The 23,797-nt window shown below is 41.8% G+C and overlaps 1 protein-coding gene across 1 annotated transcript in view; it reads right to left on the reverse strand.

Moving 5' to 3' along the window:
• Positions 1 to 554: 554 nt before the first annotated feature.
• Positions 555 to 23,797, reverse strand: part of NAMPT (nicotinamide phosphoribosyltransferase) — a 55,830-nt gene continuing 32,587 nt past the window's right edge. Inside the window, exons 5-11 of the mRNA XM_065408671.1 lie at positions 23,217 to 23,375; positions 22,546 to 22,682; positions 19,751 to 19,976; positions 14,510 to 14,629; positions 7,440 to 7,580; positions 6,272 to 6,406; positions 555 to 1,692 (exon numbers count right to left, since the gene is read on the reverse strand). Coding sequence (XP_065264743.1) covers positions 1,579 to 1,692; positions 6,272 to 6,406; positions 7,440 to 7,580; positions 14,510 to 14,629; positions 19,751 to 19,976; positions 22,546 to 22,682; positions 23,217 to 23,375 — 1,032 coding nt within the window. The 3' untranslated portion in view covers positions 555 to 1,578. The remainder of the gene's footprint in view (positions 1,693 to 6,271; positions 6,407 to 7,439; positions 7,581 to 14,509; positions 14,630 to 19,750; positions 19,977 to 22,545; positions 22,683 to 23,216; positions 23,376 to 23,797) is intronic.

A 23,797-nucleotide genomic window follows, 5' to 3' on the forward strand; every position in this document is an offset into this window, starting at 1 on the left:
TTTTTGGTGTGACAGTAAGAACAATAAAGTATGGCTTTTTAAGCTTCCTTCAAATAAAAGTATGTTTTGTATTATTTGTGGTTGGTCTAAATTGTTTGATCTCTTCTAAACCATTTGCCCTGTAACATCACTTGCTAATACATTACAGCCAGAACCAAATGCAACACCTGTACAATGGTCAGTGACATAGTTACTCTTTAGCATGGATAACGTTACAGAAACCATTGCTTTTCTAAAAAAGGAGGGATTCATTTTCTCATAAGAGCCACCCTACAGTACAGTCAAATATCTGAAAACTTGCTATGGTTTGTCAAACAAAATCACTGACAGCTTTGTCCTCCAGCAGGTATTCAAGCAAGCATATGCAGAGAGTGAATAAAATCAAGCACAGCTGACTAAAAAGTACCTTTCATATATTTTGTTTTCACAATTATCCCTCTGTATCATGTCCCCCGTGGGGGGATTCATGTAAAAGAAGTTTGTCTAGCATAATATTTTATTAAAGTTGTTTAACAAAAAATAGTTAAACATATTTATACAATTTAACATCCAGTCTGATAAAAGGCAAATCAATGAAAAAAAATACAAAAAGTAAAAAAGTGCACTACCCAGTCCAGTATTTCACTTTAAAGTCATGTCACTTACAATATATGAAAAATAAACCCAGAAGTATAATTACTTTAAAATACACCGCTTCCATATTTATCAGTATTTTACACGTATATTCTGTAGTGGAAGAGGATATCTCTTAAAAACTTTACTCTTAAAATATTGAGGTGCATATGCCAAGTGGACTATACTTGACAAGAGACAAGTTGCAGTAGAGAATTCTTTCAAATTTGGCATTCCATTTACATACCATACACTGCTAGCTAGGCCTATACGCTTATAGTACCTAAAGATTCCAGCAAGAACAGTAATTTTCTTTAATGTAGAATGACTACTACAGATAACTACAAGGAACAATGAGGTCAGCAATTCTATGGGTCTTAAGTAGGTACAAGTCCTGATTTAACCTTCAAAATGGTACAATGTCACAAGAAACTTTAAGGCCATTTTTATTTGCTGATTAATGGACAAAAGGCAATGATTTTTCCTCCAAAATATTTTCTTGAAAGTCTGTGCTCATAAAAATCATGAAAAGTTGGAAAGACTTAATTATTGAAACTTTAAATATATTTTACACAATCTTGTTTGTACAAAAATACAAGTTAAATATAAACAAAGTAATCATGATAATTTTATGTAAATCCATTTTGTGATATTCTATTCCATATAAAAATGTTTCTCTGCTCTGTCTCATTTGTGAAAAGATCAATACCAGATTGAATCACTACTGGCAAAGGGCCCTAAAAAGCACACTTCAGCATTAAATAGATTTTACATTTTAAGTACCATTTCCTAATTTCATCTTTTCTAAAGACTGGTGCAAAAAAGGAAAGAAAAAAGGTAGTATGTCCATAAACCAACAAATAATTTGGCTATAATGTATCATAAAACACAAACACACAGATCTGTACAACAAACTCGTCAGCTATGCAGTACATACTCATTACACAGAGAGACATGGAATTAAACTTAATGAGGTGCCACTTCTAGTTCATTGTCCTTCAGTCTGGCATTTCTCCTTACTTCGTCAAACGAGTAAGACTTCATTACCTTTCCGTTCTTGAAGACCGTATGAAGGAGATCCTGTAACAGATACCACTTTGTTTCAGTGAATGTGAAATAAGATCTTTCAAGAAGAAATGCTGAACACACATGTATACTAGTTACACTGTCAGATGTAAACTTCTATATGATCCTGCAAACACGTATGCACTGCTCAACTTTATATATGAGTAGCCCTGTAGACATCAATGTGACTTACTGATATATATGTAAAAATGAGCACCCACATAAAGTGTTTGTGAGATTGGGGCCTTAGTTGCTAAGAGACTAACTTTTGTGTTTCTATTTGTAACACTATCATTCTAACATTATTAAAATCTTATAAATATTTCAGCCATATTATGCATGTGTAGTAGTGTTTATAGTACAAAGAATTAGTATATACAATCTCAAAATAAATTAAGACATCAACCTCTTGTGCCAGGCCACTGCGGAAAGCACATAAACTAAGGGTAGGTCTACACTTACCCGTTAGTTCGGCGGCAAGCAAATCGAACTTCTGGGTTCGACTTATCGCGTCTTGTCTGGACGCGATAAGTCAAACCCGGAAGTGCTCGCCGTCGACTGCGGTACTCCAGCTCGGCGAGAGGAGTACGCGAAGTCGACGGGGGAGCCTGCCTGCCGCGTCTGGACTGAGGTAAGTTCGAACTAAGGTACTTCGAACTTCAGCTACGTTATTCATGTAGCTGAAGTTGCGTACCTTAGTTCAAATTTGGGGGTTAGTGTAGACCTGCCCTAAGAGTGGGGAAGATATTTTATACACACTGCTAGAGCAATTAATAGGAAAGGTGAAGCTCACTTGACCAACACCCGAGTGTAATTCTGATATTAGAACTAAGGGTGCGATCTGACATTCACTTCCCTCAGTGCGCAGAGAGACCAAAACATTTCCCCCCTCTGGAATGGTTATTGGAAAAGCTGTTTGCAGCATCTCACAGAAATCTCCTTTGCATATATCCTTGTATTAAACAGAGCATCACCAAAGACACAAGCAGTAAGTCAGAAGTGTAACAAAAACCAACTCTGTATAGAGTGTTAATGTGAACACCACATCCCATCACATGGACCTGCAATTTTAGTCAACCAGGCCTGGGGAGCAGAGAGTATTTTGAATTCAGCTTCCATCTAGTGACATTAATGAATAAGCCACTTCAACACAGTAGGCAGCAAATCTTTCCTCCTTACCCATTGTACTTGCTAAAGATGGAGGACCATATTTTGCCTGATTTTGAACAGACTCAAAGCTTTGGGGGTCCTGAATTGTGTTGTGATAAGGCCTACCTCCTATGATTGAAAGCTAGATCCCTCCAGGATGAACGAGTGTGTTACTCTGTGGGGCTCAAAGTGTTACCAAAATATACCACCTCCTACAAAAGTGTCATGCAAATACCTGTTCTCACTTTCAGGTGACACTGTAAATAAGAAGAGGGCAGCATTATCTCCTGTAAATGTAAACAAACTTGTTTGTCTTAGCGATTGGCTGAACAAGAAGTAGGACTGAGTGTCCTTGTAGGCTCTGAAGTTTTACATTGTTTTGTTTTTGAGTACAGTTATATGCACTTTCACGACAAAAAGATTGCACTACTGTACTTGTATGAGGTGAATTGAAAAATACTATTTCTTTTGTTTATCATTTTTACAGTGCAAATATTTGTAATACAAAAATAATATACACTTTGATTTCAATTACAACACAGAATACAATATATATGAAAATGTAGAAAAACATCCAAAATATGTAATACATTTCAATTGGTATTCTATTGTTTAACACTGCAATTAATCGCGATTAATCGACAGCCCTTGAAATTATAGATCTGTTTGAGAAATCTAAAGGCAAAAGTGATATATGTGCCTTCCTTGCTTGCGAACAGGCAAGTCTATATGACTGCACCTTTCTCTTCCTCTTCAAGATACATCAGGCAGCTTCTATGACAAACTGTTCTGCAGTGAAGCGGTGTTATTTAGTTGCCTCTATCCTCACTTGCATGTTAGTGTAACCTGGAGAATAAAGATTCTAAAAATCTGTGCATAAATACTACTTAGGAAATTTCCTGTATACAGCCACTCTTTATCTGGAGACAGTTAATTGATCCAAAAAGACCAAAGGATTGCATGACTTCTCCAATCTCCCCCTGACTCTTCCTCCCCAAAAACTGCCCTGCCATTGTACTGTCCTGCTAGCTGCCATATGCTGCTGACAATTCACACATTTGATCCCTTTATAAGGGCCCCTAGTATTTGTACACAACTGCCTGTAAAGGTTTTCTTTAGAATGCGCTAGTGCCTGTTGTGATCACCTGCACCAAGCGTAACATGTCTAGTAACTCATGTCTTAACTGCTTCCTCAAAGTAGTAGGGTTAACATCGAGAAGAAAGTGGCTACTGGGTGAAGCGGCTGCAAAGGCAGGAATGGTCACTCACCCTCCAAGAAAAAGTCCTTTCCTCAGTAAGAAATCAAAATCCAATAATCTGATGTTTCTTTGCCAAACAAGCACTGTGGCAATTCAGAAAGCCTGGGCAACAGCTGATAGCATACACATCTCTCACCACCTCGCTCTCCAATTTAAAACACGGCAACCAAATATTTCCTCTCTTAGCACGCATATCACAGCCCCCACATATATCCCTTCTATACCAAATTCAGGAGCCCATATTAAATGTCAAGCCAATGCAGAGCTCTCAGTAGTTGTTTCGTCCTGCATTCAACTCATATCCTATCGACTTTGTATCTCCCCTCTTTGCTGCACTCTACATTTGAAACTGCTTCTCTTGACCTATCCACTAAGTCACCTCCTTCCTCTCCTTCAAATCTACTGAGCCTGCCACTACTGATCAACTACAGCTACCTGTTCTCACCTCTTGCACCCAAAATGTTGTTTAGTGTCTATCTGAACATGACTCAGCGTTCCAAAAGGCAGTGAACTTTTAAATCCTCATCAAGTATTATGAATACATGCAGTGCAATGAAACAGCTAGAAGCCAGGAGTGCTGGATTTACTCTCTGATTTGCCCCAGATTTAGCTCAACACTTTGGGAAAGTCATTTAATTTCTGCTTTCCTACATCTGAAAAGTGGAGAAATACCAACTGGAAGAAGCATTGCAAGGCTAGTTTATAAATCCTTGTCTGGAAGTCTCTAAGGGTGGTATTTTTTTAAGTGCTCAGAGTGGGCCTAATTCTCCTCCCTCTGAAGTTAAAGGAAGTTTTATCTCAGATTTCAATATGAACAGAATTAGGCCTACGCCAAGTGCTTTTAAAAATTCAACACTAAACCATAATTAGCATAATCATCAATAATGTAACATTTAACCCATAGCAAGTTAGGCAGTTCTCAGGTGTTACTTGGCATCTGGCCAATTTCCTTGGTTATTTTGGGGCTACTAAGGGTGTGATGTGCTGGAAACGGGGGGGGGGGGAAGATGTGGCTGTATGAGCAACAGACCTACGCTCTCTGCTAGGGTGGGCCTTCTAATGTACCCCGCTTCTCCCTACAGCTGGATCCTGCCTCCTCCCCTCAAATTAGATAAGAGGCAGAAAGGGAAAAGCAGATACTGGGGTGCTGAAGTGGGAAGATAAAGAGTGGGTAGGTGCAAGTTAGTGCAGGTGTACAACACCCTACTGGGGATGGGAACATTTTGAAAATGGGAAGATGAGAAGAGTCCTTATGTTGAGAGAGATTGAAAACATCCCCCCCCAGCCCCTTTTGCCTCCAAAATATCTAGGAGGAGTGTGCTAATGCTCAGTGATTCAGATCAATTCACTGAGGAAGTCTGCAGTCATCCTACTGGTAAAACTGGTCATTGACGTCCCAGGTACATCTTGAAGAGAACACACTGGATTTCTGTTGTAAAGGGGGCGGGGGTGGGGGAGGAAATCAGTGAAATAAGATGCATTTACTGAGATATTCTGTGGCCTCCAGAGTACAGTGTCAAGGGATTAACCAAAGTTTATGGCACAATTAAAGTTTTGAGTTTAAATTTGTAGACGACTTTAATGCAGTTTTGAAGGCTATGCTCAGCGATACAGTATATAATGTCACACACTGCAGATATGGCATCGTAGACAGAATGGAGCTAAAAATGGTTTGAGAACAGGACAAGAACAGCAGCTTGGCTTTTATGAACATACCAGAAAACCTTAATTTTTTAAAAAGGAAATAAACGAGGACATGCTCTCTAAAGGGTTCTTTACCAGAAACTGGATTTTTAAAAATCCATTTAAAAAGACTCCAGTTGACAAAAGATATTTAAATATTGAGGGAGTATTACAGAGGTTGCACTGTAAGAACGTTCTACATTTCATCAACAGACTGTTCAGATCTGGAAAAAGGCAGACAATTTTTCCCATTACTTTCCTATAATCCCAACTGAAAATACTAGAGAGTAAAACTAAGTGATAACTACAATGCTGTTTATACTGAATTTGCTATAGATGGAGCTTCTGAGATTATTTGATAGAGGTTATTGGTCAAATATAAAGAAGGCTGAAAACAAATCTCAAAAACAAGCTTAACTATCTAAGCTACTTTCTCTCAGTTTGGGTTAGCACTGGGAATGAAGTCATCTACTTCTGGTGAAGTGATAAGTCAGAATACATACATGACCATATTCTTCAAGATCCCCCTTGCCTTCCTCTAATGTAACAAAATCTCCATTGGGTGTCCTATGTAAAGAGAGTCGACCTTTCTTTGACCTTTTGTTAGGATCCGCTACTGGATCCTTAAAGACATTCACCTGGAAATCAAAGTGAGAAGAAGTTAGTATAAGAAGAGATATTCAAATGAGTGCTCATGCACATCATGCAGACGGTGCTAACGTGATTGAAATATGAAGCAATACAAATACAGTAAAACCTCAGATACAAACACCAGAATTACAGACTGACTGGTCAACCGGACACCACGTGAAACCGGAAGTAACCAATCAGAAAAAGCGGAGACGACGACAACAACAACAACAACAAAAAAGCAAATACTGTACTGTGCCTGTATTGCATGTTCAAGGTTGGGACATGTGGGCAACCTGTCCCTGTCCCCACCACCATGCGCGAGGCATCCACTTACAGCTAGGAGTTGAAGATGCTGTGAGTCGCAGGCAAAGCTGTGAGCCCCTGCTGCCAGCCGAAAGCAGCTGGAGCAGGAGCAGCATTGGGGTCTGCAATGCTTTCCTGTAAGCCCTGGGTGTTGTTTTCACCTCCCCTCCCTCAGCCAATTGGGAGTGGGACAAGCTTCCCCAGAAAGAAGCTGCCTGCAAGGAAGCTGCCTAGCTGCATCTGGAACCTGGCCCGGAGCGTGAACTGCTGGAGCCAGAGCGGCGTTTTGTTTGGAGTTACGAACCTTTCAGAGTTATGGACAATCTCCATTCCCAAGATGTCCATAACCAGGGGCGGCTCCAGGCACCAGCGCACCAAGCGTGTGCCTGGGGCAGCAAGCCGCGGGGTGCAGCCTGCCGGTCACCATGAGGGCGGCAGGCAGGCTGCCTTCGGCGGCATGCCTGCAGGAGGTCTGCTGGTCCCGTGGCTTCGGCGGCGGGTACGCCGAAGGTGCGGGACCGGCGGACCTCCCGCAGGCATGCCGCCGAATCCACGTTACCGACGGACCTCCCGCAGGCATGCCGCCGAATCCACGTTACCAGCGGACCTCCCGCAGGCATGCCGCCGAAGCCTGCCTCACTGCCGTGCTTGGGGTGGCAAAATGCATAGAGCTGCCCCTGTCCATAACTCGGAGTTCATATGTGATAAAATGAGTGAATAAATTAGAGGTCATACCCCAAGGCCATTGGTCACCACATAACTGCATTTGAAGGAACAATTCAAGAGATCCCTTGTTAATTTCTGCAGCAAAGCTCCACCAGATCCAAAGGAAACATTTTCAATACTCCATTTATTCTTCTTCATTCCCTCCACAATCTGATAAGAAAAAGAAACAGTGATAAAGGAATGTATTTTAAGAGCTGGGCTGATAAGTGCCATTTTCCATAATTTGTTATTGCATATTTTGAGAAGATGCTCTTTTACAGACAATTAAGCCAGCTAGCATTCAGATTCAAGAAGATATATGTAAAATATTGTCAATACCTGGCATGCTGTTTGAATTTTTAATTGATACTTTAGTCTGAGATAATTATAAAATTTTACTGCTGGAGAACTGTTATCTGCACTGTAACATGCAATATAAAACACCACCCCCTCCCTTCCCAAGACAAGAGTAGTACAGTAATGCAACACCCAGCCAATGCAACACCCAGCCACAGAGCCCTAAAGCATATTATTTATTTGCCCAAACTTAATCCTTCATGGTGGCATTCAAGAGCCTTCTGATGGTTGTCAAAATTGTGGGCCAACTCTAGATTTCACAGATGCTCAAGTTATATAATGTGTTCTGAAACAAAGTGATCATTTCACCCACAAACACCAAGAGAGGGGCTTTGCTTGCCTCTACCCAGAACTGCAATAGAGCAATTCTTCCTAAGGATATGCAGCCTAGAATTAGTTGTATTAGAGATTTCTAGGATGATATTCAAGTGGTAGAGCATTTGTTTTACCCTCTTCTTCAACCAAAGTTCTTGAGCGATTCTTGTTTGGCATCTTTTCTGAGAGTTATCAGAAAAAAAGTTAAATGCAATCCCATCAACAGACAATTTAAAAACTTGCCATAAATATGTCTTCTCATAACACAAGAATCCTCTAGTCCAGAGTCATGATTGATGTATTAGCCCTACCCACAATGGCCAGAGAAGCTGATTGGTCAAAGATCTGTTTTCCTGAACTGCTCCCCTATATGAGCTTGGAAAGCATGTCACAACCCAGGTCAAGAAACTTCCAGTGCTTGGAGCCACCTATAAACATACTACTAACCAGAGTGCGAAAGTCCCAGATGAGAGGATTCTTCTGTTATGGCTCATCATCCCAAACCTGCATGACAAGGAGATCGATCCCACCAGTCACTGCTTGTGACTCTGCAAATACTGCAGGATGGTGTGCCCCATGCTTGCAACATTCATGACAACAGTACAGAGCTGTGCAGGCTCCAGGTTTCTATCAGAGATGGCCAAAACCAAGGATGCCCATGTGGATTTGTGGGATTTTGAAAAGGCGGCGCAAAAATTATCGGACACCGATGAAATTATGGGATGGAGAATAATGCATTCTGGGAAGTTGACCCCATGCTCCTAGTCACCCCTGCCCAACTCATTTCAGCTCCATCATGCATTGCCAAAATTCCCAAGAGACAGTGCACTGGAAGGTGGCGAGTTGCACAGTGGGATACCTACCCATGATACACCACATTCTGCATCAACACAAGTGCTCCTGGTGAGTATGCACACCACTGACACAAGGAGCCAACTACGCACGTGCACAAGCAACGTACTAACTGTGGCGGCTGTATGCTGACGTAACTTGAGTCAACGTGAGTTTGTAGTGTAGACATGGCCTCAATTTAGAAGTGGACCATCCACATAGAGGAGCACTGAAGTTCTAGACTTACTCTTACAGGATATGTTTAAGGCCTAAAGCCATGACAGGGAAGCCAACAGGTAATGGTATAGGAAAAGGCAGCACACAGCACAGCAGCTGAGATACAACTTCTCAAGGTTATGCTCCAGACTTCTTCCCACCAGGTCTTTAGGGGCAACATCTCCCTCTAACACACACATCTCTTTAGAGAATTTCCCCTGCCTCCGTTCCAGCATATACAGATTCCTCAACCCGACAAGGAGAAAGGAATGTCAGACCTCCCTGTAGTACTTCAATTTAACGGAATCTTGAGGCATCCTGAAAATTTCTCTTCTATACATTTAAAACCAATATGATTTTTAGCAATGAACTTCACATCCTCTGGTGCCAATGACTAGGGGATTCTGATTTGGACACTACTTCCTAGAGAGGAGTATGAGCAGGAAGGGAGTCTCCTTCCTTGGTGGATTAGAGGCTTTCCTAGAAGCCATTTGTAGAAGGGGAACCCGAGGACAAATGATTCAGAGTTGTTAATTGGGTCTGAATGAGGGAGATTCTCCAAGAGCCTCTGGAATAACTGAAGGAGACAAGGAAGGGGTAGGAAGAAGAGCTGTTTGTGCAGACTCCCTTCAAGCACAACCTCCAAAAAATTGTTAGAAGATGGCCATGAGCAACATCTCATCCAGGAACATGAAGCTGCCTGGGAGGACCAGTCATTTTGAGGGGACACTCCCAGGTTAACAGGCATTACCAGTGCAGAGTGGCATAACTGGGCTCTGCTTGACTGGTGTAGTAGAGTGGAGCAAGAAATCACAGCTGCAGGGTTGGTCCCCTTCAACCAGCATCCAGCCACATGCTTCACCCCGTTCTGTCCATGGCATCCCTGGACAGTGGGCCTTCTTATGCTGTGGACACATTCCTCGATTACCTCAGCTGATGAACAAACACCTTTGGATGAAAAGTTGGCTTCAACCCATCCACACTCCCATCATGAGGGACCTTCATTGGTCAGAATGACCTTGTGTGGGGGGGTATAGTATGACCCTTGCTTACGCTATAGCAAAGTTCTGATTCTACCAATGACCCTTCTGCTGAGATCCACATTTGGTGCTTCCAGAGAGGAGGAGGAGGAGGAGCAGCAAGTAGAAGAAGAGGAAGGAATTACTTCCACCAAAAACCTCAAAGGTCTGCAGCCTTTACCCAGAGCAATGCCACACAGAAGAGTTTCTCATTGTGGTGGAGGCAGCAAGACAGAGGGCGTGTTGTACTTTCCAGCTCATACAGAGGGAGCAATTCAGGTGTCCAGATTTTGACCAGCTAACCCAGGGGTTCTCAAACTTCATTGCAACGTGACCCCCTTCTGACAACAAAAATTACTACATGGCCCCAGGAGGGGGACCGAAGCCTGAGTCCACCCAAGCCCCACCACCTGAGTGGGGAAAGCCAAAGCCCAAGCCCCATGGCCCCGGGCTGGGGGCCCCAGCCAAAGCTCAAGGGCTTCAGCCCCAGTTGGGGGCCTGTAACCTGAGCCCCACCACCCAGGGCTGAGGCCTTTGGGCTTTGGCCCCAGGCAGTGGGGCTCAGGCCCCAGCTTCATCCCCAGGCCCCAGCAAGTCTAATGCCAGCCCTAGCGACTCCATTAAAACGGGGTCCCAACCCACTCTGGGGTCCTGACCCACAGTTTGAGAACTGCTGAGCTAACCATTTCCATTGTAGGCACTGTTAGTCCATCAGTCATGATCCCAAACTAGAGGATTCTCTAGTATGAGAATTTAAAGATGGCTGGAAATTAAATGCTCAAAGATAATCTCTTGAAGGTCTACTATATTTTGCAGTTAGCAAATTGCAATGATTTAAAAGTGAAAACATCAAAATAAGAAGTCAAACAGAAGGTTCCTTACCTGTGCTACCAGTATCCCCTAAAATAAAGAATTTTAAAAATCCAGTTTACACTCTTCCTGCTGTTTTTTTGTTTTTGTTTCATCTAGTTTGGACAGTGAACTAGACTGATCAGTTAATTTCTCATTCTAGGCATTTTCATAGCATGCCCATCACCACAGTACTGTATCTGGTACATGACATTGTAGTTACATTTGAGATTCCAACACTGATGTGGAACGTTTAAAGTTAAAACAAACTTTCAAGGAGTTTAAAAGTAATCACTATGAATATGTATATACAGATAAGATCATGTTAAACTATTTAAAAATGTTTTATTCTACATGAAACCTACATTTCTACGTGTAAAATACTTGAAAGTGCCTCTTTAAAGCAATCCCAGCATTGATATCCTGTACATCAACATGGGAGATCTGGGGTTATTGAAACAACAGGAGTAAGAATGCCTTTGCAATTTTAAATAAGTATAAACTTGGTTCTCTTATACCAAGTGTTATGACTTTTTGTTCTTGCAGGTAATGCTATGCTGCTAAAAGGCTCACGGCGGGGAAATTAGTACATATATTTTTATATCCTACATTTTTGGGATCTGAATAGGAAAGTAATTTAAATACAGACTTATCCCTTGTGTCCATTTCCTCTCACATTAGGTATTAGAAAGAACTTTTCCTGTCCTATTTACACCTTGCAGCACAGTACTGAATCTCCATATCCTGAAGAACAAGGTCCCACCCCCCTTTCTCCATAAATATATATATTTTAAAGACTGGTCATGATTTTGTGATAGACAAAATTCTAGGAGGCAACTAGATACTAGTCAGGTTAAGGAAAAGTCTTACCAGAATCTCACTGGCTTTCTTCTGGAAAGACTCTGAGTTTACTGGGCCAAATTAATCGCTGGTGTAGCCCCATCAGAGGTCAATGGAGTCAAACCAGGAATAAATATGGCCCAATATATTCTAACTCTCAATTGAATTCTGTTTAACGATCAGACAATGTTACCAAGTGTTCAGTAGTTATGTATTAAAGAGAGGATACTACTCCTGGGGGGGGATTCTGCGCCACTGTGCATGCGCAGAATTCATGTCCCCCACAGATTTCTTTGCTTTCCCACAGAAAAATGACTCTCTGACGGGGAATCAAAGCGAAGCCACAAGAGCAGTCATGCGACCCTCCCCAGCAGTATGTTTTGGGTGCCCAGGGCTGCCAGCAGAGAGGTAAATCACTGTGGGGCAAGCGGTGGGACTGGGGAAGACCTGGCTGGTGGCTCCTACCCTGTGCCGGGCTCACCTGCTAGTCCTAGCTGGGGAGGATGGGACTTCCTCTTCCCCAGCACAGCATCCGGAGCCGGGTCAGACCCACCCCCATATTTCTCTCCAGGCTGCAGGAAGCTCTGCAGACTCCTCACCCATCGCTCCTTAGCTGCAGGGAGAGGGATCGCTGTATGCGGAGCTGCTCCCCCATTCACACAACCCCCATGCATCCAGACCCCCTCATACCTAGACCCTCACATCGAGCCCCCCCCACACACACACTCAGAACTCCCTCTCCCCCCGCCCCCGAGCCCCACTCCCTCTGCACCTGGACCACCCCGACGAGCCATCTGCACCTGGATCCCCACTCTACTGAGCCCCAACCAGCTGCACCTGGATCCCCACACCCCATTGAGCCCCACTCCCCCAGCATCTGGACCCCCCACTGAGCCCCCTCCACACCCAACCCCTCCGCTGAACTCTATCCCCTCCCCAACACCCAGACCCTGCGCTACTGAGCCCCAATCACCTTCACCTGGACCCCCATGCAGAGTCCCATTACCGTTGCACCCAGAACTCCCCAACAAGCCCATGTGCATCCAGATTGCCCCAAACAGAACCCTCTCAACCCACACCTGGATCCCCCCACACTAAGCCCCTCCATACTTAGATCCTGAGGGCTGAGCCTGCCTTCCCATACCTGGTGCACCTGTCACACAGGAGTAGGACCCTGGGGTGTTTCTGGGACAGGCTCGGTCCTTGCGCTGTGTCAGGGTTGGGTGCAACCTCACTGCTGAGCCATGTCCCTTGGGGGGGGGGGGGGAGGGGGGGGGGGAGAAGGGGGAAAGCTGCAGAGTGATATCCTACCTCTGTGCACCAGTGGTCTATCTTCCCCAATGCCATGCTGGAGCTGCCACATGTATTTGACAAATAAAACTTGCAGAATTTTGAAATATTGTGCGCAGAATTTCTATTTTTTGGCACAGAATGCCATCAGGAGTAGAATATCCAGATTCAGTTATTTCATGCTTGCTGTTATCACAGTTGTGCATTATACAGAAAGACTATTCTCATCAAATCACTCTCTCCATCAAACAAACCAAGAAAATCAGATTTGTTTTTCCAGGGCTGTCATGGCACGAGTTTGTTAGCTGCTTTCTATTACAAGGCAATCTTCCCACCAACAATTCTGTTACTCGATATCCCAACCATCATCCTCTCTCTGAGGATTTGACAGTGACATGTAAACACCTTCGTAGCTTTGTTGTTTGGGCTCATGTTTGTGGATCTCAGATTATACATGCAAATGGTTTATCAAACTGAACAGATGCATGACTCCCACCAGTGTGCCACTGCTTTACTCCCACTTCTGTGGTCTAGTTTCTCTAGTTCTTAATTCAAAAGAATGCAAAGCTGCTCAGACCTGGTGAACTGGAGTTCCTGTGTGTACTTTCAATATCTAAGAGGTTTCACTGAACTATTTCCTAATTTATTTTGTAGCACTGCATCAGTATTTACTAAGGTGAAGACGATGAATGCCCTGAGCAATGCTGGTATTCATTTTCAAAGCAAAAGGCATTAATCCTGTGATGGCCTGACTCTTAACATCAAGTAACTAATGAAGTGCAGAAATAAGATTAACCAATCCTGCTCTGCACTTCCTTCCACCAGACAGTAGCAAGTTCGTTACTAGAGTTTCCAGGAGGTAATAGAAACTTTGGCTTCTACCTTGCTGAAATTGTACTTTTTAATTTTAACAGTAAGAAATTATGTATCCATCTATCAGACTATCGGGCACCAGTAGGTTAATGTGGTATAATTTTGCATAAAACATGGATTGCTCAATTATTCTCATTAGCTGGGCTTTTAAAGATGCCCCCCCACCATCACCATATTTTATACTAACAATGGTTTGTAGACACTTTTGCATTTGCTTTCAAAAGTATCTCCTTCAAAAAGCACAAGTACACCTTGAAAGTTTGAATGCAGACATATTTAATTTACAACCTAACAATTCAAACTAGTTAATTACTACTGTTGCCACAGCGCAAGTCATGACTGGCACACTAGAGACAAATAAAAGGATAGATCTTTGCCCTGAGTTTAATCCTAATTAGTTTCAACATGGGAGGGTCAGTAAAGAAACATTAACATCTGACTAGCTGTAACAGACTCCAGATTAAAGGAGGACACTGCCAATTTCATCTGATACATTAAGAAAATTCATACCTCTTGCAGCGTGTTGATATCCACACCATCCCCCTGAATAACTCTGATATAAGGGGGCAACACCTTGTAGCCTTTTGCATTTTCTACAACAGGGAACTTCTTTCCTAAGATCTCCAAAACCTGTAGAAAACAAAATGGAAGCAATTCTGTTTCTACTTCTCCCACTCTAGCAAAGTTAAACACCAAATCCATTAAACTTAATAGAATTAATTTTTGTTAGCATTTTGAGTACATGGCTCAGAGCAAAGCTATGCTGTACTCTAAATACTCCAGCCATCGTGCAAAGGGTGGTTTAGAAGAAAATAGCTTAGGAGACAATAGGGTCTGTATAGTCACATGGCTAAAGAGGACTAATCACACCCAATCCCCACTTTTCTGCTTAACCACAAATTGGCAGCTAGACTCTCCTCAGTAGGTCAACCCAGCATATTACTCTCTCTCTTTTTTAAAACTTTTCTTTACTTTACACAATGCAAACAGTGGATGTGCCCTTCACATTTCTCAGATCCATTAGCACCATATGCCTCATGGAGTAAGGACTGCTGTCTGAGGTCTCAGTTTAAACTAGCAACACTCAAATTTTAGATCCTGATCCACACTGACTTTTTTCATGGTTCTGAGAAAGGAACTTTGCTTAATCTCTCTATGGTGATGTAGTACTTGCCCTAGAGAAAAAAGTACCCAGACAGGTTAAATCTGTATTTGTCCTAGTAGATAGCCAACGTGTAATAGCACTGAGAGTTACTTTAATGGAATGGTATTGTTAGCTTTTATGATAAGTTTTCTACATGCAAATGTGTGTTCTAAATAGCTTTATATTTTTTTGTGGCATAATGCAATGACCAGAAGAACCACATGGTGACTTGCCTGCCTGGAGTAAAAGTTGCGCATCTCTCGAGGCATCTAGATAGACTTATGTGTAGTGTTGGGGAGGAGCCGGTGGTCATGGTACATGTAGGTACCAATGACATAGGGAAGGGTAGGAGAGAAGTCCTGAAGGCCAAATTTAGGCTGCTAGGTAAGAGATTGAAGTCCAGGACCTCCATGGTAGCACTCTCTGAAGTGCTTCCAGTTCCATGCGCAGGGCCAGTTAGACAGGCAGAACTACAGGGTCTCAATGCGTGGATGAGACGATGGTGTAGGGAGGAGGGGTTTAGATTTATTCGGAACTGGGGAAACTTTTGGGAAAGGGGGAGCCTGTCCAGGGAGGATTGGTTCCAATCAGGTGATTGCTGGCACTTAAAATTAAAAAGGTCGTAGAGCAGTTTTTAAACTAAGCGCTGGGGAAAAGCTGACAGGTGCAGAGGAGCACGTGGTTTGGACAGAGACATCCCTTAGGGGAGGATCTATTAATGGAGATTCTCTATGTCCTAGTAAGGAGGAGAGGATGGAAGATGAAAAAATACAGGTAGGACCTGATGAGAAAGAGTCAAATGAAAAAAAGTTCCATTCAATTACATCATGTAATGGCAGACAGCTAAAAAGTGTCAAGCTTTTAAAGTGCTTACATACAAATGATATATAAATAATAAGATGGGTGAACTGGAGTGCTTTATACTAAATGAGGATATTGATATAATAGGCATTACAGAAACTTGGTGGAATGAGGATAATCAATGGGACACAGTAATACCAATGTACAAAATATATCAGAAGGACAGAACAGGTCTTGCTGGTGGGGGAGTGGCACTATATGTGAAAGAAAGTGTAGAATCAAATGAAGTAAAAATCTTAAATGAACTGTCTGCCATTACATGATGTAATTGAATGGGACTTTTTTTCATTTGACTCTTTCTCATCAGGTCCTACCTGTATTTTTTCATTTCCATCCTCTCCTCCTATCATAGAATCTCTATGGATAGTAATTCCATGCTCTAATAAGAATATAGCAGTAGGGATATATTACTAACCACCTGACCGGGATATAGTGACTGTGAAATGCTCAGGGAGATGAGAGAGGCTACTAAAATAAGATAATAATGGGGGATTTCAACTATCCCATATTGACTGGGTACATGTCACCTCAGGACGGGAGGCAGAGATAGTTTATTGACACCTTAAATGACTGCTTCTTGGAGCAGCTAGTCCTGTAACCCACGAGAGGCAATTCTTGACTTAGTCCTAAGTGGAGCAAAGGATCTGGTCCAAGAGGTGAATATAGCTGGACCCCTTGGTAATAGTGACCATAATATAATTAAATTTAACATCCCTGTGGTGGGGAAAAACCACAGCAGCCAACACTGTAGCATTTAATTTCAGAAAGGGGAACTACACAAAATTGAGGAATTTATTGAAACAGAAATTAAAAGGTACAGCACCAAAAGTGAAATCCCTGCAAGCTGCATGGAAACTTTTTAAAGACACCATAATAGAGGTTCAACTTAAATGTATACCCCAAATTTAAAAAAAAACATATTAAGAGAACCAAAAAAGTGCCACCGTGGCTAAACAACAAAGTAAAAGAAGCAGTGAGAGGCAAAAAGGCATCCTTTAAAAAGTGGAAGTTAAATCCTAGTGAGGAAAATAGAAAGGAGCATAAACTTTGGCAAATGAAATGTAAAAATACAGTTAGGAAGGCCAAAAAAGAATTTGAAGAACAGCTAGCTAAAGACTCAAAAAGTAATAGCAAAAAATGTTTTAGGTATATCAGAAGTAGGAAGCCTGCTAAACAACCAGTGGGGCCACTGGATGATCGAGATGCTAAAGGAGCACTCAAGGACGATAAGGCCATTGTGGAGAAACTAAATGAATTCTTTGCATCGGTCCTCATGGCTGAGGATGTGAGGGAGATTCCCAAACCCAAGCCATTCTTTTTAGGTGACAAATTTGAGGAACGGTCTCAGATTGAGGTGTCATTCGAGGAAATTTTGGAACAAATTGATAAATTAAACAGCAATAAGTCACCAGGACCAGATGGTATTCACCCAAGAGTTCTGAAGGAACTCAAATGTGAAATTGAAGAACTACTAACTCTAGTCTGTAACCTATCATTTAAATCAGCTTCTGTATCAAATGACTGGAGGATAGCTAATGTGACACCAATTTTTATAAAGGGCTCCAGAGGTGATCCCGGCAAGTACAGACACCGGTAAGCCTGACTTCAGTATCGGGCAAACTGGTTGAAACTATAGTCCAGAACAAAATTGTCAGACACATAGATGAACATAATTTGTTGGGGAAGAGTCAACATGGTTTTTGTAAAGGGAAATCATGCCTCACCAATCTGCTAGAATTCTTTGAGGGGGTCAACAAGCATGTGGACAAGGGGGATCCAGTGGATATAGTGTCCTTAGATTTTCAGAAAGCCTTTGACAAGGTCCCTTACCAAAGACTCTTAAGCAAAATAAGCTGTCCTGGGATAAGAGGGAAGGTCCTCTCATGGATTGGTAACTGCTTAAAAGATAGGAAAGGGTAGGAATAAATGGTCAGTTTTCAGAAAGGAGAGAAGTAAATAGTGGTGTCCCCTAGGGGTCTGTACTGGGTCCAGTCCTATTCAACATAAATGATCTGGAAAAGGGGGTAAACAGTGAGGCAGCAAAATTTGCAGATGATACAAAACTTCTCAAGGTAGTTAAGTCCCAAGCAGACAGCAAAGAGCTACAAAAGGCGCTCTCAAAACTGGGTGACTGGGCAACAAAATGACAGATGAAATTCAATGTTGATAAATGCACATTGGAAAACAATCCCAACTATACATAGAAAATGATGGGGTCTAAATTAGCTGTTACCACTCAAGAAAGAGATCTTGGAGTCATTGCGGCTAGTTCTCGGAAAACATCCATTCAATGTGCAGAAGCAGTCAAAAAAGCAAACAGAATGTTGGGAATCATTAAGAAAGGAATAGATAATGAGGCAGAAAATATCATATTGCCTCTATATAAATCCATGGTACGCCCACATCTTGAATACTGAGTGCAGATGTGGTCGCCCCATCTCAAAAAAGATATACTGGAATTGGAAAAGGTTTAGAAAAGGGCAACAAAAATGATTAGGGGTATGGAACGGCTTCCATATGAGGAGAGATTAATAAGACTGGGACTTTTCAGCTTGGAAAGAGACGACTAAGGGGGGAATATGCTTGAGGTCTATAAAATCATGACTGGTATGGAGAAAGTATATAAGGAAGTGTTATTTACTCCTCATAACACAAGAACTAGAGGTCACCAAATGAAATTAATAGGCAGCAGGTTTAAAAACCAAACAAAAAGAAGTATTTCTTCACACAACGCACAGTCACCTGTGGAACTCATTACTAGACGACATTGTGAAAGCCAAGACTATAACAGGGTTCAAAAAAGAACTAGATAAATTCACGGAAGATAGGTCCATCAATGGCTAATAGCCATTGATGGACCGGGATAGTGTCCCTAGCTTCTGTTTGCCAGAAGCTGTGAACGGGCGACAAGGAATGGATCACTTGACCATTACCTGTTCATTCGCTCTGGGGCACCTGGCATTGGCCACTGTCGGAAGACAGGATACTGAGCTAGATGGACCTTTGGTCTGACCCAGTATGGCCATTCTTATGTTCTTATTCTACAGTTCTGTATGATGAAGTGGCTCTTTGACTGTTAAAGAGCAAGTGTTTCTAGTTTAACTGCAAGTCTGACCGGGTTTGGAGCTTTTCTTGTACGTGCAGCATGTGCAATTTATTGCTTCAATGTTAAGTGACTCTGGATTTTCAGGCTTATCTTAAATGGTGAGAAATGTCACTTCAGCTTGGTATTTGATTAATGCTTAGTCAGCCTCCTATTTTACTCCTTATTGGAAAGTGCTGAGACACTAATATATGTTGTATTATCCCAGAATCTTTCTAAAAAAAACAATGAGGAGTCCGGTGGCACCTTAAAGACCAACAGATTTATTTGGGCATAAGCTTTCGTGGGTAAAAAAACCCACTTTTTCAGATGCATCTGAATCTTTCTGCATCACAACTGAGAATTTCATAACTGCTTGAAGAACAGTATATACACTGACTAATTTTGCAGAGTTCTAAAAGGGACCAAAAACGGCTTTAAGAACTCTAAGTAGTTGAGTAACTGGCTTAGTAAAAACCAAACTAATGGGAATGTGGAACAGAGAGTTTCCTCAGATAAGGTTAATGAGGGACATTTTTGGATCTATCACACATGAAATACCCCAGTGCAGCAATAGTTTTAGATCATCAATAATATATTTCCCAAATGTGTTAGACAGCCATTTCAAAATTCTACACTGGAAGAATTATTTCAAAAGTATTACCTTTAACACAGTGTCAAGAGGATTTCCAGAATCTGGTCTAATAATCAGTGGTGCCTTTGGACTTCTGGATACAATTAAATGCCTTAAGTCCTCACCCCATATTTTTTCACAAGCATTGTAGATGTCATAGCTGTCACTGACCACAGATACAGGCACTGAAGAAAACTGCGTCACTATGTGTTCAAAAGCATCTTTCTCATGGTCTTTCCCCCAAGCGGTTATGGTACTGGAAAATCAGTTGAAGATCTGCATTAGACCGAAGTTCATGAGCCAGCCAAATCACACATTTTGTATTTTTCTGTATGTAAAAGGTACTCTATAACTAAAGCCAACTGACCCAGTCCTTTAAATATCTTCAAGTAGTTTATATGAACTATAAAAGAAGCTGAATCAATGTACTGCTGCTAATAGTTTTACAAGGGAATCTCTCAAAAGTGTTCCACCTTAGCATCTTACTATCCTTCTCAGGCAGTGACCCAACAAATGTCACCCATCCCCTTCAATCTGAGGTCTACAGTACTTTGTAGAGGGCGCCTGTCTGCATTTCCAAACCTGGACACCAAGCCTAATTGGTGGCTGGTTAATCATTCTGTAGATTAGAGTAGGGTAGAATAAATAAAATCTCCCTCTACTTGGCTGCAAGCTGATTTCCCAAAACTGGGTACAGGATATGAGGGAGGAGATCCCTCTTGCTGGTGGTGGTGCTTGAGGTTCTATGTCCTGTCCCCTCTTTTGCAGATAGTGGTGAAGTGAGTGAAGGAAGAGCCCTTGTGGAGGCAGCAGAGTGGGGAGCAGGCATCTGTAAGACAATGGAACCAGGTTGAATGGAGAGCAGCACTCTGGCCTGGGGGCGGGGGAGGCAGGAAGGAGGAGTAGTAAGGACAGAGTCCTCTACTGCTAGGGTGTGGATGAGATAGTGGATGAGATAGTAAGTACTTAGCTAGCAGGGGGTGTGCACCTGGCTTCCTCTCAGGACCAGCTCCTTCAACCTCCAGGCTGACAAACTGGCTGTTCAGCAGCAGCTCAGCTCCTCCTCCTCCTCCTGCAGGAGCACCGTAGCTGGGGGTGTGGGTGTAATGCATGCCAGGGCAAAGGGATTTACCTATGAATGCTGGGTTGTTTTTTTAAAATGCTGATACTGGATGGGAATCTTATTTTTTACCTGTGCAGTTTTGTAAAACTCTGCAGTACCAAGGCCTTAAATACTTCTAACACTTAACCAGGTACAGAACTACTTGCATCAATAGTCCTATTTACTACAATGAGGCTACTCGTGCCTGAAGTTAAGCAACATGCTTATATTTTGCAGCACTTGGCGCTAAAATTATATTAGTAAAAACTTCTCTTGGTAGCATAAAATCTGTCACTTAAAAACTAAAAGCATTTATCCACTCTGGTGGTTCTCTCCCCACACAGGCACCCTCAGCAATGTTGGAAAAGAGATGCAAAAAGGAAGTTCCTTTTCCAAGAGGAGCTGTGGCAATAATGGGAACATGCACAGCAAGGTGCCAACTACAAGCACAGCACTCCAATCCTGGAGAACTTGGAACGATTTGAGAAGTGGCTTGCATGAGCCTCTTCAAACTCATTAGTGGCTTGGAGAGAATGGCCACAATATGCATTTACCAAACAGAATCTCAACTCGGACTATTTAAGCTGTTCACTTTAACATCACCATGCCAATGAACTGCAACTATTAGTATATTTTCTTAAATTGCACTTTAAATTTACAGTTGCTTCTGCCAAGCCTAAAATAAAAAAGTCAAAAGCACTGGGCAGCCTGTTGAACTTCCACCAACTTATACAACAGTTCTCTAGATTTCCAATTAGTCATTAAATCCCATACTTAGATTGCTCCAGAAACACTGACCTGGACAGATATTTACTGCTCAGAGATGACCACTATACAAAGTAAATCCAGTTTTCAAATTGGAATCATGTACTCCAGTTTACCAGATTAGAATATTTATGATATTAAACACTGGACTTCTATCCACTAAGAATAATATGGAATGGTGCAAAGTTTTTATCCATTTAAGAGGGTAGACTGGATAGCACAAGGTAATAAGATGCAGAGACTTTCGTCTCTGTATCGAAATCCAGTACAGGTCAGGAGTAGCTGAAAGTTACCAGCGAACGACTGTGATATGATGTTTGAAATGAATGAGTGTCAGTCTCATAGGAATGTTCAAAATATAACAACCACTGTCACAATTCTCATCCTTCTTGGCAGGGTCAGTAGAGATCAAGGATTGATCACATAGATAGGACTAATTCTTCAGCCAGGGTCCTGACATGATGGGAAGCTTATTATACCATAACTACCTCTGCTTGGGAGAGAGGTCTTGAGTTGGGAGTGCTAACACTGGCAACTTTCATGACTTCTCATGTATTTTCAAAGAGCTGTGCTAAAGAATTGGGCCCCAGTATCAAATTGTTGCCCATTGAGAATACAAATGTTCAAGATGTTTTAATTATGACTTTACAACTTGACTAAAAAAACCCCAAGTTACAGTCTCATTTTGAACCTAAATAAGTTTCTTAAAAAATAGATCAGTACATTATACATGCATCAGCTGGCAAGGCTCACTTCTGCCTTAACAGCTGGACTAGTATCTACTCATACAGTGGGCCACACAAAAAGACTGAAGAGGTTTTATCTTCTTCCTTATGTGGAGTGAAGCAAGCATTTCCACATGCAAAGAAAGGACATGGGAAAATAGTTGTGTTAACACTAGAAACAAAGAAATTCAGCAAAGGTTTCAAACAACTGTAGGGGAAAAAAAAAATCTTACCTGTGTTCAGCAGCTGGAATAGAATATCCTGGAACAGGGTCTTTTGTTCCATAGTACTTTTTAATTAAAGCAATTCCTGCTACTGTGTCAGTTCCTTTAAAGTTTACCAAATGAGCAGATGCTCCTATTCCTGCTGTCTGAGAAACAGAGACATCACTTTAAATTACAGTGCCAAATCATAGAATATCAGGGTTGGAAGGGACCTCAGGAGGTCATCTAGTCCAACCCCCTGGTCAAAGCAGGACCAATCCCCAACTCCCCAATTAAATCATCCAATCATGAAGCCTAATTATCAAGTATTGTACAGGGTTAGTTCTGTTACACCAAAGCTCTTGTTTAATTCTAGTTTCTCCTTTATTTAGTTTAAACACAGTCTCATACTATCCAGAATATAATTTCCATAAAGAGAAAAGCTCTCCAGATCTTGATATTTAAGTAAACTGTAGTTTCTTTAATTTTGTACCTGAAGGTACTAAGAGAAGGAAAGAGTTCTCAGGAAAGTACTCCCAACACACACTGCTCCAATAATCCAGACTTTCATAACATTACAAGACACCACAGTGTCAGAAATAGTCAAAAGGTATTTGTGCCAAAATGCTAGAAACCCCTGGCTATACTACATTTGTTTAAATAGAATTAGACTTCTCAAGCTATTGGGCAATTAGTGTTACCTCTTGTGAAGAAACTCCTCTGTAGCCAAAGTCATGCAGTTTGTACTCCAGTCCTTCTAAGCTGCCAGATGTCTCTAGCAAATACTTTGCCAAAATTTTCTTCTGCTCCCTGGAATTTGTGGCAACTGTGATTGGATACCATGACTGAACAAGAATAGTCTACAACAACAACAACAACAACACAAAACTCATCGTTATCAGGTGCACATAAATGAAATATGCTTGATCACGACTCAAAAAAAATCCCCATTTGGCAATGAGCCAAGCACAACTGGGTTACTGGCAATAAACCAAGGGGAAATCTGTATGGACTGCAAAGACTTAGCAAATTAGGTATGGCAAATGGTTTCAACGTGTGCACAAGTGACTTATTGGGAGAGTACCATCACATCACTCCCCAATTCTACTTCTGTCTGTTAACTTACAGCTACACTCTTCCAAGAGGTGCTCCTCATTTTTAGAAGTGATGCAAGAAATATTGGCTATGTCCAAAATAGTTTGTTTAAGAGTCAGATTTAATTTAATAAGTCCTTTTTATTGTGAGGTGGGCCAAGCAAATACTCACTGCAGGAGTCAAACTT

This window comes from Emys orbicularis, chromosome 1 (assembly GCF_028017835.1).
Source record: "Emys orbicularis isolate rEmyOrb1 chromosome 1, rEmyOrb1.hap1, whole genome shotgun sequence".
NCBI classification, from domain to species: Eukaryota; Metazoa; Chordata; order Testudines; family Emydidae; genus Emys; species Emys orbicularis.